We start from the raw sequence: 16,416 nt of genomic DNA on the forward strand, positions 1-16,416 counted from the left end.
AACCAGGCAGGAAATGAGCAAATGCTTGCGTTCGCCGCCTTGTAATTAGACTTTGGACAAACAGGCGCACCCTCCCTCACCGACAGAGACGCTTTTTTTTTTTTTTTTTTTTTTTTTTTATACTTGCACCACAGCTAAATAAAGTCAATAAAATGAGTCTGACGCTTGAATCGGACACATAAACAGTGTATTTAGGTTAGCACTGAGAAGCTCATGAAATTTGGCTTGAAAGAACAACAACGCATTGCTTGACGTTATGCAAGTGGATGCATGGATGATGTTACTGGAAGTGAAAACATAGTTACACGCTCACTAGATTGTGATGACAGGAGAACCTGAAATTCACTACAACCTTCACCGGTTAACTTCAGTTGACCTTTGGTAAACTTTTCAACACAATTCCAGTTTCAGTACATGAACATTGCCAAGGATGTCTGTCCACTTGGATGCCTTTCTGTGACTCATCCAGTCTCTCTGTTGCTACCTGCTGATGGCACTAAAAGTTCAGTGGCTGAAACAATGAACAGTTACACATTCAAAAGTTGACAAAGTCAAATTAATTTCACCTAATACCTCCAACTTCTTGTAAGTAATGTACATTTTTGACATTTTGATAACAGCACTTGGTCATTGCCATTACCTCGCTGCCCCACCCCCATCGCCCTGCTCACGTGTTCTTAAGTTCACTTCAACAAGAGCCCCCCCCCCCCCCCCCCCCCAAAAAAAACAATCACATCCCTTCATCTACTTTTTCTGCTTGCACATTTCTTACTTTTGTCCCCCCTGCGTGTGCTATGACGACGAGGCATTTACTGTCCGTCTCGCCGAGGTCAGCCAGCCGCCACGAGTTTTGTCATCTTTAAGTACGTAGTTTGTTTTTTGTTTGTCATCTCAGGCAACAGACAAAAAGAAAAACCTCTGACCCCCTGGCCGCCGCTTTGGTCTGTCTGTCCTCCTCGGCCCCCTCGGGTGGGGGAGGTGTTGAGGTCAGGGGTTGGCTCTGTCCCCGGCATCAGTGGGTATTTCGGAGGTCTCGTCCCCCACACCCTCCGATCTTCTCCCTCCTCTTGCTCGTTCCTTCGCTCTGTTGCTCGCTGAGCTGAGGACTCATCAGCGTCTCCTGGAGACGGACGGACGAGGACAGCGTGAGACCGTGTGACCACGTTCAGTGTCGACATTCAAAGTATTGGGACATGTTCCACTCAAGTTGGAAGCAGAGTAAGGGGAAGCATTAACATAAGGGCTCCACTTCGAGCTCTAAATTGATTCATTGGTTAAGATATTTTGTAACATTCAATATTTTGTTTTTTTTACATTTTTATTTTTGAAAACAAAATAAATGAGTGTGCCATCTTTAAACATTTTAACTTGTTCTTATTACCTTTTGATATGGGCCACGTTGAATTGTATTATTATATAATACAACGAGCCAGTAAAAAATATGCAGTGGGAGACAAATGGCCCCGGCACCTGTGAAATAAAGCTTTTCGAGCGTCTCACCTTCCTCCGGTCTTGAAGATGAGGTCGGCGTTGGGGGCGCCTTTGGGGTGCTGGTAGCGGGGCCGCCGCTCGCGGTTGGTGTTGGCCTGCGCCGGACGCTGGGCCAGGGACTGCAACATCTCTGGAACACACGCACATTCAAGCGGAGACGGCGGTTTGGACAGCCCCGATGTCAGACGAGCGCAACGAAGCGGCACGCGGCTCACGGCCTCGTACCCTGGTAGTCTTCCTGCTCCTGGCGCTCGTTGATGTCCAGGGTGAGTTTCTTCATCCTCATGCGCTCCTCCTGTTCGGCCTGCTGCTGGTTGAAGTGGTTGGCGGCCAGGTGGGACGACAGCGGCACGTTCAGGATCTTGTACTGTACAACACGCACACAATCACTGTCTCTTTCTAAGACTTAAAAAAAAGATTGCAAAGCAGCAATTGTTATCTCTGCCAAAGCCTGGCTTTGTATGTGTGCAACTTCCTGTCACAGTTTTTTTTTTTTCGGGGTTTGAAATCGGAATTTTAACCGTTTAAACATAACGACCGTGTCTACCCCACAGGAATGACAACAATTCTACAATAGCAAATTCCATTTCTTTTGAAGAAAGAAAAATGTAATGTGAATAAAGTTTTATTAAGGGAAAAAAAAAAAGCTGCTGTCTACAAGAACAATTCCAAATTATGATGGCATACAATGTCATAATCATTACAAGAATAAAGTCAGATTTTTTTCAAGATAAAGCCGTAATATTATGATCTTAAAGTCAAAGTTGAATGAGAGAAGTTATATTTTAACACATGAATTGAAAAACAAATTTTGATTTATGCAGGGGTGTCAGTCAGGTTTATAGTATGTGATGTTCCGTCACAATCATATCAGAGCTTTCGAATGGCCCAGACCTAAATTAGGGAGGAGTAACTGTTTTTTCTTCTTCTTCTATTGGTGCACTGGTCCCCATTTTTTTAAACGATAGAACATGATTTATTGCAAATTATTTTGCGGACCCCTAAACTCCGGTTCCGGGATGACAGTTTTCAGAAGCCTCCGTTTTAAATGATGGCTCGGTATTCTTGTCATGACATTTTGGGAGTGGGATCCACACATACAGTACATATTGTTTGTAATGGAACAAACCTTAATTCATATCTCACTCAAATGTCAACATGTGTGCTGAAGGTGTGACCAGAGAACACTACATGCACGCGCACACACCACACAAAGAATCGTGTGTGTTTTACAGCTACAAGGATGTTCTGTGTACTTTTCCAGCAATTTTTCACGTTAAAAAGCTGGACACACCCTACAGTACGACAGGCAGCCTCGGCCTCCAAACCACACATTCCCCAGCTGTAGCTTGCCAGCTTACCAAAAACACACACACACACACACACACACACACACACGCTGCTCTAGAGTCAATATTATCACTGTGTGTGTGTTTTTGACTGGGGGGATTTATCCTCTGCTCAGGTGTTTGCTACTCTTCTCGTCTGCGGGCCATTTGGTAATGGGCCGCATGGAAGAAATTGAACAAAAAATATTGTAATTGAACATCAGTCTGAAAGACGTTTGTACCTCCCTACACACGCCAAACCGCTTGTCTGATATGGTTGTAAAAAAACTAAGACCACAAGCTCGCAAAAATGAGTTAAAAAATCCATCATCATCAAATGAGCAGACAGAAGAAGAGCAGACAACTTCCAAGAAAAAAGAAAGCTGCATATAAAAGACAAAATCAGCAGTTCTGCTTAAAATATGGATTTATCGCTACAATTGCTTCTCCCCGCTCCAAAGTCCGCCGCGCGAAATATTTGGCGACAGGCTCGCAAATACGCCAGTGAAGCCCGAAACTGTTTCAGCACATGCACTTGTGTTCTGGATCAAAATGGAGGGAGAATGTATAGAGATTGCCATGAAAGCCCGGAATACCTTGCTTCCATTTGCACCATACCATCTTACTGGGATGATAGACCAAAACAGAGTAGACTGGACAGCATGATCACATTTTAGGTGTCATTGTCTCCCATTAACCCAAGATGGAACCTAGCTTCTCATTTGTTTCTATGCCTTCAAAACGTCCCCCCCAAAATCCTTGCTTCCATTTCCAACATCCGATCCTTGCGCAATGACGGAAACCAAAACAAAATGAGTGAGTAGACTTGACATAACACACTTCAGGTGTCATTATTTCCCAAAAGCCCAAGATGGGACCAGCCAGCTCTCGTGCTCACATTAGTACAGATATCATCATCAAAACAGCCTTCAAGTCAAAAAAAGGAACTCAAATGTTGGACTCTCTCTAACGGTGTAGGCAATGGATACTTTGTATAAAATAAAACCCCAATGAAGCAATACAATAGATAACACATCAAAATAGATTAAAATCTGCTGATGTACAACCAAAAGATCGAGAAAATCAGATGTTGGACTGTTATAGAAGAAGACAGGAAACCACCTTTTAGAATTTGCATGTTCCTTCAGCATCGTCATCATTTACCAAGACTGATGGATTGCTATAAGTGTGTTCAATAAATTGAAGGCAAATATGAGTTCGCGCTACTGGGGATCTAAGCAGATAAAGCCCACAGCGTCTCTGCGGGCAGGGGCGACTCTCACCTGCTGCTTGTTGCCCTTGCGCGTGAGCATGACGAACTGCATGGTGTCCGAGACGTCGGCGTCGGCCTCGCTGATGGATGGCTGGCTGGAGGAGCCTCCCTTCCTCAGCTGGCTCTTCAGCTGCAGAGGAATGGCCACGTCCAGCTGGTGCACCTTCACCGTCTCGCCGCTCCGCTGCTGCAATCAATCAATCAATCAATCAATCGCACGGGCCGTGATTTCAAATTTAAGACAAGCCGATGGGCACGTGGAGGGTGGAGCTAGGGGCGGGCGCACCTGCAGGTTCTCCAGCATCATCTTATCCAACGCCTGGATGAAGTCCTCGTCCTCGGCACACGCCACGTGCTTCAACCCGCCGCCACGGATGGTCACCTCCTACACAGTCGGTCACATGAAAGGGCAACCTCAGTTTTCGTATGTCCCAGTTTGCATAGGATTTGTTTTTTGACAAGATTTATCGCCTAAATTGTGTCCCATTATTTGTACATCTGCTTGGTTGTACAGATCGGGAGGCTTGTTATTGCCAAGAGTTTTTTGTTAATAAAAGCTTGCATTGGGGAATATGCTGTTATTGCCAAGAGTTGTTGATAAAAGCTTGTATAAGGAATACGCCTTACTACTGTCTGTTAAAGCGTTGTTACATATACTGACAGAAGTCCCGAGTGCCAGACAGAAGGAGAGAAACAACAGAATTCAAGAAATCAAGTCAGGTGGAATCACAAGCAGGTTACGAGAGCTCTCACATTGTTCTCCTCATCCGTCTCATTTTCTTTGTTGGAGTCTGTCAGGTAGTCGGTGTTCTCCTCCTCCTCTTCATCCCTCTCCTCGTCTTCATTCTCAGATGCCTCCTGTGGAGAACAACAACAAAAAAAGATGATAAGCATGCTGGAAAGAAGGTTGAGTGAGGTGGGCTGGAGGTGGCAGACTCACATCCTCCTCGGGTTCGTTGATTTCGCTCTCGTTGCCCGACTGCTCCTCCGTCTCGGCGCCGCCCTCCTCGTCTTCGTCGTCGTCCTCCTCGTCCAGGCCCTCGCCTTCGCTCACCGCGCTGGAACGGCCACCCCTCTCCATGGCCAGACCTGAAGAGCGGGGACATACAAAACAAACTTAGCCATCCATTTTCTAATTCTATGGATCTTTTCAAGTTTGTGCGCAATCCACACCAGGAAACTTCCTTCACAGAAATCAAAATTAATTAATTCCCATGATAGGTTTCTAATTTGGAATGTTTCCAAAATACCACGGCTTAACTTCCAAAGGAAATATACCGGAAACTTTCTGAAAATGTTTCACCCCTTTTGCAACCCAAGTTATGAATACATCATTTCTTATTCTCCTCATCTCTCAGACTGATAGTTATCAGTCTGATAAATGGCAGATAGTTACCAAATACTGCCGGGGGGGGGAGACTACCATATTTACGACATATTAAAAACTAAACAAAAAAAAAACCCCAAACAAAGAAACAAAAAAACCCAAATCACCCTAAAGCCCAATATCCCTATTTTAGGGTGAATAGTGTAATAGAAACGACCCACAAAACCACTCGACTGAAATTCCGGTTTTTTTTTTAATTATTTTTTTTTTGCTTGCGTCATACTCTCACAGGGTGGAGATGGCAGTTGACGTCTTTCTCAGTCGACACCTAGAAACTGGCAGACAAAGCCGGCGTTCTGCTGAGTGACACGCAACACAAACAGCCCCAGACATTTCCTCTTTCGACCCTTCGAGGGACGCAGTGCAATGCGCTGATTGGTGAACAGAGAACAGTCACTTCCAAAAGATGTTCATTCATTCTTGGAATAAAGAGCCACGTGTTCACCGTTGTTATTACACCTGATGACTTTATGATTCATCTCAGTACACAATTAAGAAGAACTGCACCTTTGAAAAATATTTTAATAACTTCAGGAATGCCACTGGGGCCAAAAAGAAAGAGTCGCGCAACCTGTAAGACAGGCTGTGACACAGATAATATGTACAGTGTTTGTTTTTTTTACGTATTTGCCCTCTTCCAGATTTCATTTTTTTCATGTTTAACACACTTAAAAAATTTAGATCCCACAAAAACAACCCTAGTAAATACAAATGCAGTTGTATTTATGAGGAGGGGGGGGGGCGGGAAATCTAAACCTAACCGACCCAATGTCCCCAAAAAACAAAACAAAACAAAAACAAAAACTTCGAAAGGGTGTAAAAACCTTTCCACTCCACTGTAACATGGTTGCCCGTCATGTTGTCCCCACCTAGTTTGACGAGCACCTCCCTCTCCAGGTCCACCACCTGCCTGGTGGCCTCCTCCAGGGAAGAGCTGATCTTCATTTTGGGCCGCAGCAGCTCCAGAGTGTCGCTGATCATGTAGTCGATGTCGATGGGGAAGGGGTGCTCTTTGGTCCAGGCCTCCACGCTCTTCTTCCACCAGACGTAGCGCTGCACAGACACACACAAAGTCTGAAACTTTCCAAGGAAACGTTTTTTTTTGTTTTGCTTTGTGATGCAATCCAACATCAGAATTTCAGAATGCGAGTGAATTGGGAGGTGCGGGGGGGAGGAGGCGGTGGGTAAAATAGAAAATGGAGCAATTAAGGCAATGCCCTTGCACGTGGGCAAGCAGAGCTTTCTTACAACAAAACCAAAAATATTTTGCCAATAGATTACTCACAACTCCATAAATTCCCATGGAAAGTTTTCAATTCGGAACATTTCCAAAATTCCTCATCGTAAATTCCTATGGAACTTTACCAGACAGTTTTCCATTGTGATGCCTCTATAGAATTTGGGATTTTATTATTATTTATCTCTTTAATAATAAGTATTATTTATCTCTTTAATAACCATTTTTATATCGTATTGGCGTCCATGAGGATGGCAAGTAAGAATTTCATTGAATTGTTTCCTCTACCGTTCATGAGAAAAACACTTCTTCCAAATGAGCAAAACGAGTATTGTATATAATCGACAGTAAAAGAATCACTTTTACTCTTCTTGTACTGAAGTACATTTCAGAGACTGTACTTTTTACTTTTACCCAAGTAAAAGGAATCAGTACTTGTACTTTTCCCAGTATTTCTCCAAGTATCTGCACTTGTACTGCAACGTGCCTGGAAGTAGATGAGGAAACAGTCGAGCTTCTTCTTGCTGGAGCCTCGGTCGAAGTACTGCCCGCAGGTGTCGAGCAGCGTGCACACCAGCCGGATGCGGAAGAGGTGCTCGGGGGGGTCCAGCGAGCTGGGGCTGCCGTCCTGACTGACACCGAACGAGATGAAGGAGAAGAGCGTGCGGAAGATGACGGCCGACTCCACCATGCGGTAGTTGTACAGCTCGCCCAGGAATTTGGCGCTGCTGATGCGCCGCTGGTTGAACTTGGGCTGGTTCACCTGGTGGCGAGAAATTATCTATTTTTCTTAGAGAAGAACATTTTCACACAATTGTTTTATAACACAGCTCAATAACTGCAGTTTTTATAGTTCTTCACCGGTTCTTGTTATTTTCCCCGCTTTTATCAACAAAAGGTCAGAGTTGTGTGGTGCAGTCCGTTTTCACTCGACTTACTTGATCATTTCCAGACAAAAATTTGACATTTTTATGCACTTCAATTCACGTTGCTCTTTACACATTTGTCTGTTCAACTACAGAACCGATTTCTGATTTTAACTGATTTTTTACCCTTCAATAAAAATAAAAATAAAATGACAAAACTCTGAGAAAGCAGCCCTTTAAACACAGCCCTAAATACAAGTTCTACAATTTGAAAATCCTTTAATTAACTAAAATATTCACCCTGGTATCTACGCCAACCCGCTAGGGGGAATTGTTTTCTTTACAAAAAAATAGAAATAATAAAATAAAATCTATATAAGCACCCCCAAGAAATATTTTAGAAGACGAAATATTCTGTGTACGTAGCTAATTTGTTCTTTAGAATTAGATTTTATGTAATGTTACTTGTTAGTAGAGAGAGATAATATTAAATTCTTCTATGTCCCGCATTATATATATATATATATATATATATATATATAAAATCATTGCAGCTTTACATTTCCACCAACATACCTCACAAATTTATTTCTATTTGAAGCAAGAGAGATTACAATTAACTTTTCATTATTTTCATCCAAAAGGGGGATGTGACAAAACTACACAGGGGTCCAATCAAATCTGCACAAATTTGGCCTCTAAATTGGACACTTTCCTCAGATGTGGACAAATTTATCCTTATGGATTTCTAAAGAAAAAGGTAAACATTTTCCCTTTTCAATATTTCCAAGATTATTCTGCTCCAATCCTCAAAAGGTGGTGTTTTAGTCATTCTCTAGTAACGGATTTGATTTCCTTAATTTTCTGTCACACTCGTATAAGGCACAGCACATGACCCGGAAGACAAAAATGCTCCAAATCCGAAGTGTACCTCCATGCCCAGGCGGATGTCCTCCAGCACCCCGTCCACCACGTGGATGCCCACGTCCTCCTGGTAGGCCACCAGGCCGGCCAGCAGGTTGGCCACGCAGTGGATGCTGTTGTACTTGACGTTCCAGATGTTGACCATGCAGCAGATCAGGTAGCTCTTCACCTCGGGGTCCTGCCAGGGCAGCTTGCGCATCTGCCTGAGCACCTTCTCCGTGGTGACCTTGGACAGGTCCTTGTAGAGCAGCTTGCGGATGTACTCCTGCAGCGGCGGCCGCTTCTTCTTCACTGTCTTCTCCATGGGCGGGGGGTTGCAGTAGTAGTAGGCGTTCTCCACCATGGTCACGTAGCGCGCGTCCAGGTGCTGAGCCTGCTTTTTGCGCATCATTTGCTCCTGGAGGGTACATTTTATAGACAGCTTGTCCCAGAAGCAATATTCACTCGCAGAAATGACACAGAAACAAAGTCAAAACAAAACAAAGAGCAACACAAAACGATTTCAATCCAATCAAAGCAAGAAGAAGAACGAGAGACGTGACTGACCAGCAGGACGCTGGTGCGCAGGTGAGAATCGGGAGACCTGAAGAGGAAGCGGCCGCAAGTCTCCAGCAGGGTGCACGCCATCTCCACGTGGTGATGCGTGAAGTCGGACAGCAGCATCTGTTGGTGTACACAAACACACAGATTAAGACAGCGCTTCTCAAGCACTGTGCAATTAAGTGTGCCGTGAGAGATCATCAGTTGTACAGAAGCATTATTTCCTTTATTTGCTTCAATGACTTCGTGAAGAAGCGGTTTGTTGAACTGACGTGCGTGCGCGCGGCACCATAGGGATCGTGCTAATTTTGCCATATCCACGGCCAAAACAACAATAGAAACATCTGCAACTATGCGCAAGGTGTTTTCTCAAGTTAGAAGTGGGCTGAAATATCCAAGTGTGGGCAGTCAAAATTAAAAAGCTGCATGATAAAGCTGTTGGCTTTGGAGCCCGAAAAACACACGCGTGGCTTTTTATTTCCCCCAAAATGAGTCATTTTGATTGGCTTGCGAAGGCTACGTGCAAGGTCATGTGACTGCCTTGTGTCGTCTGGTTGGTGAATTGCAGTCAAATGACATGAGTGATCCCGTTTGATTGGCGCAACGGGCACGCTATGCGGAAGTCGAAGGTGGAAGTCTAAAAATAGAAGCGCACACACAAGAAAGAATATATAAAAGTAGCGAACGGCATGTTGATCATTGTAACGGAGTAAACGTATCGCTCATTCTTCACATAAATACTCAAGTAAAAGTAAAACGTATGGTGCATTTAAAGTACTCTGAAAAGTACAGTTTATGGAAAATGTTGCTTGAGTAAATGTAACTCAGTAAATGTAGCGCGTTACTACCCACCTCTGGTAACGGGACATTTTTGAAATGCAAAAATATGTGCACTGACTCAATAATCAGAATCATCTTTATTTGTCAAGTCAAACACACTCCGGTAGTTGGAGCCGCTCTAGTACGACGACAGACATGGTTGGGGAAAAAACGGCGAGCAACTCAACAGACGTGGCGTCGTACCTTGAGACAGTGAAGCGTGTCCGTCTTGGAGAACATCTTGAACTTGGCCAGTTCCCCAATAAACCTGACGGTTTTATTTTTGGTCTCGATGTTGATCTGGTCCTTCTTGCGAATCTGGAGCATGAATAGAAAGAACCAAAACAGAATATGGAAAAGCACACATAAACTGGTAAACCTCTGGCAAGGTTACTAGTGTCGGGGCCTTACATGAAACCTGAAGTCCCCTTTCAGCATGGAGCAGAGGTCCTCGGCCACGTCCGACATGCACGGATGAAGGGTGGCCACCAGGCGGGAGTAAAAAGGCAGAAGATCCAACCTGCAACCAAAGGACAAAAGTTAGCACTGTGCCACTGCGCCTCCCGGTGGTCCACTAATAGAACCGCGACCTCTTACTAGAGATGCTTCTTACTTCTTCCTTCCACCAGTGTAGGAAATTTCTGCACAATAGTACCAGGACTTAAGGCGCACGAGTGTCTTGTGTCTTACTAGTACATGGATAATTCAGCGCACTAGTATGATATGGAATAAATGCTGAAATGGCTTTGCATACACGTGGTCCTTGCTTTGCTACTTTCTTGTGTGTGTCCCAAATCACCTCTGCCGGGGCACCGTGAAGAGCGCTCGCACTAGCTTCCTCCTGTTGGATTTGGTGTTCATGTTCATGCAGAAGTCCATGGCGGCCTGCGGGAGTCAATGCAGCGCGTAAACTGTTGACACCGAGCTCTCATTTGTGCGTACGGAGAGCGCGTTTTTGTTATGTCAGATGGACCCGCCGTCTGTGCTGACCTTGTCGATGAAGTCTCGGTTAACGCAGTTTGGGAGCTGCTGGATGAACGCGTCCACGATCAGCTTCAGGTGGGATCCCGTGTTGGCCTCCTCGTCCTCTTGCTCTATTTAAAAAAAAAAAAACAACAACAAAAAAACATAGCATCAAGAATTGGATGAAGCAATTTCTGGAGCTATTACGTGTGAATGCTGAAATGCCGGATGAAATAATATGCAACCCTGTGGAATGATATGGAATGAGTCAGTCAATAAATGTTGACCGAGGAGGGAATAAGGAAGAATACATCTAAATATGCGATGTTTGACGTGGAAAAATGTGAAATTTGGAAAATATTTTGTCGTTGGAATGGTTTGAATCGGGCAAAAGAAAATGTTGGCGGAAGGAGTAATGTAGAGTAAGAATTAATGGAGGCATTTCAATATGAAAAAATGTGGAATTTTTTTTAATTTCAGTTAAAAATGTGGAATTTTTGGAATGTGGAGTATTTGGCAGTTGGTATGGTTTGAATCAACTGTGACATGTTGGAGGGAGGAGTAATAAAGATGATGTCTTAAATTGGGAATCTTAACGTGAAAAAAAATCTGGAATTTTACTCAATCTGTGTAAAGTGGGAATTATTTTTTTTATTTTTAAGAGATTCTGAATGAGGTGATCATTTTGAATTTGCAATGGGAATGATGAGAACTCTTGTTGAATCTCTCTTTGGGAATGAATGGGGGAATTTTGGTATGAAAATGTGGGAATTTTTGGAATAACAATAGTAGTAACCCCGGGAGTCGTTAATTTCTGGAATATGTTGAAGTTGGAATGGTGAGAATTGATTGAGAAACATGCAAGTGGTTGAAGGACGAAACACAGTGAAATTTGAATTCACAATTCTGGCATTCACACAATAAGTGTGCGTAGGAGAAAGAAACCGGAGTTTTTCGTCTCATTCACCCTGCTCATCCATGAGCTTTTTGGCCAGTTCTTCACTCTCGGCCTCGTCGGCTCCCTCCAGTTCCAGAGGCTCGTCTGCGATGTCCAGAGCCTCCAGCTCCAGTTCCAGCTCTTCCGTGGTGCCGGCGGCCTCCCTTGGCTCTCGGCCATCTGCTGCGGACAGCATCAAAGCGAGGGAGCAAAAAAAGAAAACAAAAATGTTGAAACGATTGAAGTCAAAGTACACCGGTCGTCAGTGTGTGAAAACGCACCTTTGGCTTCATCCTTGTCTTTGCCCTGGCCGCCCTTCTCGTTGTCCTTGAAGAGGATGGCGGGGACGAACGCCTTCAGGTCCACCAGGTTCTCGTAGAAGTTCCGAGCGTCTTCGTCCTCCCAGATGCCGCCCTCCAGGTCGTACTCTCCCGGCTTGCCGGGGGTAAAAATATCAATGCCGGGGCCGTGTTCTGAGGGAGAAAGCGTGGCCGCTCGTTAGATTGAGTTGAGGCCGCGCGCGATTGAGGAGAGGAAAGGACGGCGCACCTTCCTGCACGGTCTTGTCCTGGGGCAACTCTGGCATGTTTTCATCCAGCAGGTCAGCCAGCGACTGAGTGTTGGCCAGCAGCTTCTGATAGGACGTGGCAAACTCCTCGTACTGCTTGTGGCGGTCCTCGCTCAGCTCCCCTTTGGAATGTAAGATGCGCCTAAAGAACACACGAGACGTTACGTCCATGACCTTGACAACGTTGCTTTGGCCACAGCCAAAGAACAACATTTTAATTAAAATTGCGACTAGGCAAATGCTGATCTATTGAAAAAAATAATAATAATAATCTTCAAGTTCTATGAAATGCATGTAAAAAAAATACAAATAAATAATATCAATAAAAAAGTTGACGGACGCCTCAAATTAGAACAGCAACCGCACCGCCGCCTTAATCTGAGCCGGGAAAACGTCTGCGTGATCTCACCTGTTCTGCCTTTCAATGTTCTGCAGCTCCCTGTGGTCCTTCTTCAGGTGCTTGGCGAGCGACGTGAAGTACTCGCGCAGCAGATTCTGGAAGGGCTGCTGCTTCTCGGCGCTGATGATTTCGCTGGGAGGGAAGGCCAGGCCGTACTTGTCGGCGGCCGCCTTGACCTTGCGCGGCAGCAGGCCGGCGATGTCGTCCCCGCAGTGCTTGCAGAAGCTGATGACCACCGACACGTGCGTGTGCGTCTCGCGGTCGGCGCCGATGATGTTCTTCAGCTGCTCGTAGATGAGCGACAGGCCCTCTTTGTCGGTGAAGAACCCCACGATGGTGAGCTCGGCCAGGAAGCGCAGGTCGGTGCGCAGCTTGCTGACGTTGGGCACCTTGTCCTCCTTGCGGGCCTCGAAGTGCTTCTTCCAGGCTTGCAGGAGCAGCGGGGCGAACTCGCCGTACCGCTGGTGGAAGAGCGAGCACAGGTGCACGGCGCTGCCCACGTCGGAGATTTTCAGCTTGGCCTCCACCACGGAGCTGACCGCCTCGCCGATGTACTTGCTGAGGTTGAGCGAGGCGAAGTCGTTGGAGAGCGAGTCGCGCTGCTGCTCGGTGAGCGTGCGCAGCTTCTTGACGAAAGCCGTGTTCTTCTTGAGACTGGAGTCCAGCCGGGTGAAGAAGGCTTCTTCGGGCCGGGCCTCGTGGGCGTTCTGGTTCCTGCCGCGTAGTTCCTTCCGGCAGTGGTGGCGCTCCCACGCCTCCTGGTGCAGCTGGTGGCCCTCTTCCTGTTCCCTACCACAAATAGGTCATCTTTAGTTTGGGAAATGACGACACAACTGACAATCGATTCGTTTGTCAGTTATTTTCTCCATTAATCGTTGAATTGGATTTAAAAAAAACGTCCATCCCTTTATTCAAAAACAGGACATCATTTCAAATTGGCAGTGCAGAAAATGCACAAACAAATTGCTCATGATAACTGAATCACTGTTTTGTCTGTAACGTGTCAGAAAATGGGCAAAGATTTGGATAATTGTTTTCCAAAGTAAAAGAAGTTTGCAAATATCTTATTTGTTTGAAACGCAAAGATAATCAGTCTGCTTTTCGATTATAATAAATATAATTATGAATATTTCCTATTGAGAGGACGAAGGTCTAAGGAATTGGAGAATTTTAAGTGAAACAAGTACTTCAGGATAGCCGCTTCCTCCTCACGCTGCCTTTTGGCCTCCTCCTCTTGAAGCTTCCTCTCCTGCTCCTCCTGCTGCCTCTTCACCTCCTCCTCCTTCTGCTTCTGCTCTTCCTCCGCTTTCTGTTTCTCTTCCTCTTTCTTCCTGCGCTCCTTCTCCTCTTTCCTCTTCTTCTCCTCCTCCTGGCGCTTCCTCTTCTCATCTTTGCCGCCGTCCTTCTTGCCACTCATCTTGGCCTCGTCTTTGGCTTTGTCCCGCGCTGCTGCTGCTGCTGCTGCTGCTTTCCTCTCTGCGTCCTTTTCTTTGTCCTTGTCCTTGCTGCTGGCGGAGCAAATGTCTTTCTCGTCCATGTTTACTGCGTGCTTGCGTTCAGCAGGCATTCTGACAAAAGCAGAGAGGAAAGCGTTGTTATTCTTCAGTTCTTATGGGAAATTATAGATAGATACGTTACTCAGCCTGTGAGGCAAATAAATTTGTCACAGCTGCAAGATTCACACACACCCTTGGTATTAATAACATAGAAACAAACTACAAAACAAAGAGCAGCATTGAGGAGGAATGAAAATCATTTTAAATCTAAGCAAGAAAAACAGAAGGCTGAGATGTTGCTGTTGGTATATGGTCAGCAAGAAATGTAGTCCAATTATACCATTAGACTTGTACAACCAGTGCAATCTACAGGTGCAACAATTCAACAATTAATGTTGATTAATTCAGCGCAACTATTTTGATAGAATTGATTCACTGTTTCGAGACCTTTTTGAACTTGAAATTGTCCAAATCCTCAAAATGTCTGCCTCTCAACAGTAAATATTCTACCATTTCTGTAGTCCTCCATGAAAGCTGACTGATTATCTTTGTGTGTGTGTTTTTTCTATTAAAATAAAAATAAAAAAAAAAAGACATTTGCAAACATCTGCTTTTACTTTGGAAAACGGTCAACAGTCTTTCCTATTTTCCGACATTTTACGGACCAAACTAGTAACTGAATCATAATATATTTGTTAGTGCATTTTCTGCACTGTCAATTTGAAATAATGTATTTTTTTTAATATAAAGGGATGGATTTTTTTTTCAATCTGATTAATCGAAAACATTATCGACAGCTTGAAGGATTATTTTTAAATAATCGTTAGTTGCAGCCCTAGTAGAAAGTGGGAAGTATATCATTGTGAATGATACAATCAATTATCATTCACTAAAAATTTTGTTAACCCATAATCACATCTATTGCGCACACTAACGTTACATACCACCTACAACTTAACGTTCTGTAGCCGACTCTAAAATGACTAAAAGACAAATGAGGAAGGGAACTCACCTGACGATCCCAAAGATAATCATAAAAATCCTATGACAAATTAAAACGCGGTGGCGGCATCATTATATGAAATAATATGAAGCTAATGAATAAAGTGACCGCAAACAAAATGCCAACACCGTCACGATTCGCAGTTAGCCACTTAGCTTAGCTTTATTAGCTTTTTCCTTTTTAATTAAAACAGGCCGGGTGGCAAACAAAGTTCGTTCCTACCACGACGTGATTAAAAAAAAAAGAAGAAGAAAAAGACTAACATGAAGAATTGTACAGACGTTGAGGGGTTTGTAAAGATCTTCCCCACAAAACCAACTTAGCATTGCTAACACTTCAGCTGGGCCACTCTAATGGACGCCGAGCCAAAGATGTAAACAAACCATTTTGACGTGGTGAAAGTGCTCGTTTGAGAGTGCATGCACATAGTAACGCAAAGTACTTCATATTGCGGCATGATAAGTCTTAAATGTGAGTGTATGACGTTGAAAATGAGAAGTTTACCTGCAATTGAGAGGAAAACAAACATCGGTCACCGACGTTTGATTTCCGTGTGACAGCAAGGACCCCGACGTGGCCCTCAAAATTACGCCTGACTTAAAATATTTAGTTTGATTCTATTTTGTCACACGTTCAATACACGGGTGAAACTTTAAACTTGTTAAACTGCTGTTTATATCTCGTGACTATTTACGTGTATTATTTGTCTTTATTTATTTAAGACGTTTCACAATTTGGAAAGGCGGCTGTTCTCTGGTACGCCTGAGGTTGTCACATTATAAAGCCATAAAAATACCGTTTAAAACTTGATATTTGCCACACCTCAGTGTTCATTTTGAATGAAAGTCCCTGCACTCTTAAATTATTTATCAAACATGAATGGAATCAAATGCTGAAGACGTGTCAACTTGTCTGACGTCACGTCAACAATAAATTGACACCACGTTGACGTCACACTTAAGCTTTTTAATTATTACATGACAACAAGGAAGACAAATGTGACACTTTGACCAGGCCTTTAAAGTATAATTCAGTGATTCCCAACCAGTGTGTTGTGAGGAATTATCAGGTGCGCCTTGGGAAATTATCCAATTTAGGGCTCAAAATTCTGTATTTACGACAAATAATTATGGTATCTTTGTTCAACAATCCATGCCAGTGAAATACTGACAGGCAGAAAAAAA

At 44.1% G+C, this 16,416-nt stretch overlaps 1 protein-coding gene across 4 annotated transcripts; it reads right to left on the reverse strand.

Annotated features, from left to right (window-relative positions):
- Window positions 1–170: 170 nt before the first annotated feature.
- On the reverse strand, window positions 171–15,800 carry upf2 (UPF2 regulator of nonsense mediated mRNA decay). Of its 4 annotated transcripts, none has more exons than XM_061668473.1 (21): window positions 15,737–15,800; window positions 13,921–14,301; window positions 12,743–13,522; window positions 12,315–12,475; window positions 12,047–12,238; window positions 11,796–11,945; window positions 10,856–10,959; window positions 10,665–10,750; window positions 10,277–10,385; window positions 10,070–10,183; window positions 9,053–9,169; window positions 8,514–8,903; window positions 7,204–7,479; window positions 6,349–6,532; window positions 5,033–5,181; window positions 4,846–4,950; window positions 4,379–4,477; window positions 4,103–4,276; window positions 1,717–1,858; window positions 1,501–1,621; window positions 171–1,120 (listed from the first exon to the last, which is right to left on the reverse strand). In XM_061668473.1, exons 2-21 carry the CDS (start codon window positions 14,298–14,300, stop codon window positions 1,111–1,113), a joined length of 3,843 nt encoding a protein of 1,280 aa, XP_061524457.1. In that variant the 5' UTR covers window position 14,301; window positions 15,737–15,800; the 3' UTR covers window positions 171–1,110. The 4 variants fall into 4 exon arrangements, with proteins under 4 accessions (XP_061524457.1, XP_061524455.1, XP_061524456.1 ...); XM_061668471.1 differs by having other exon boundaries at window positions 4,103–4,279; XM_061668472.1 differs by having other exon boundaries at window positions 11,796–11,948.
- Window positions 15,801–16,416: the final 616 nt, after the last annotated feature.

This window comes from Phycodurus eques, chromosome 22 (genome assembly GCF_024500275.1).
Source record: "Phycodurus eques isolate BA_2022a chromosome 22, UOR_Pequ_1.1, whole genome shotgun sequence".
NCBI classification, from domain to species: Eukaryota; Metazoa; Chordata; class Actinopteri; order Syngnathiformes; family Syngnathidae; genus Phycodurus; species Phycodurus eques.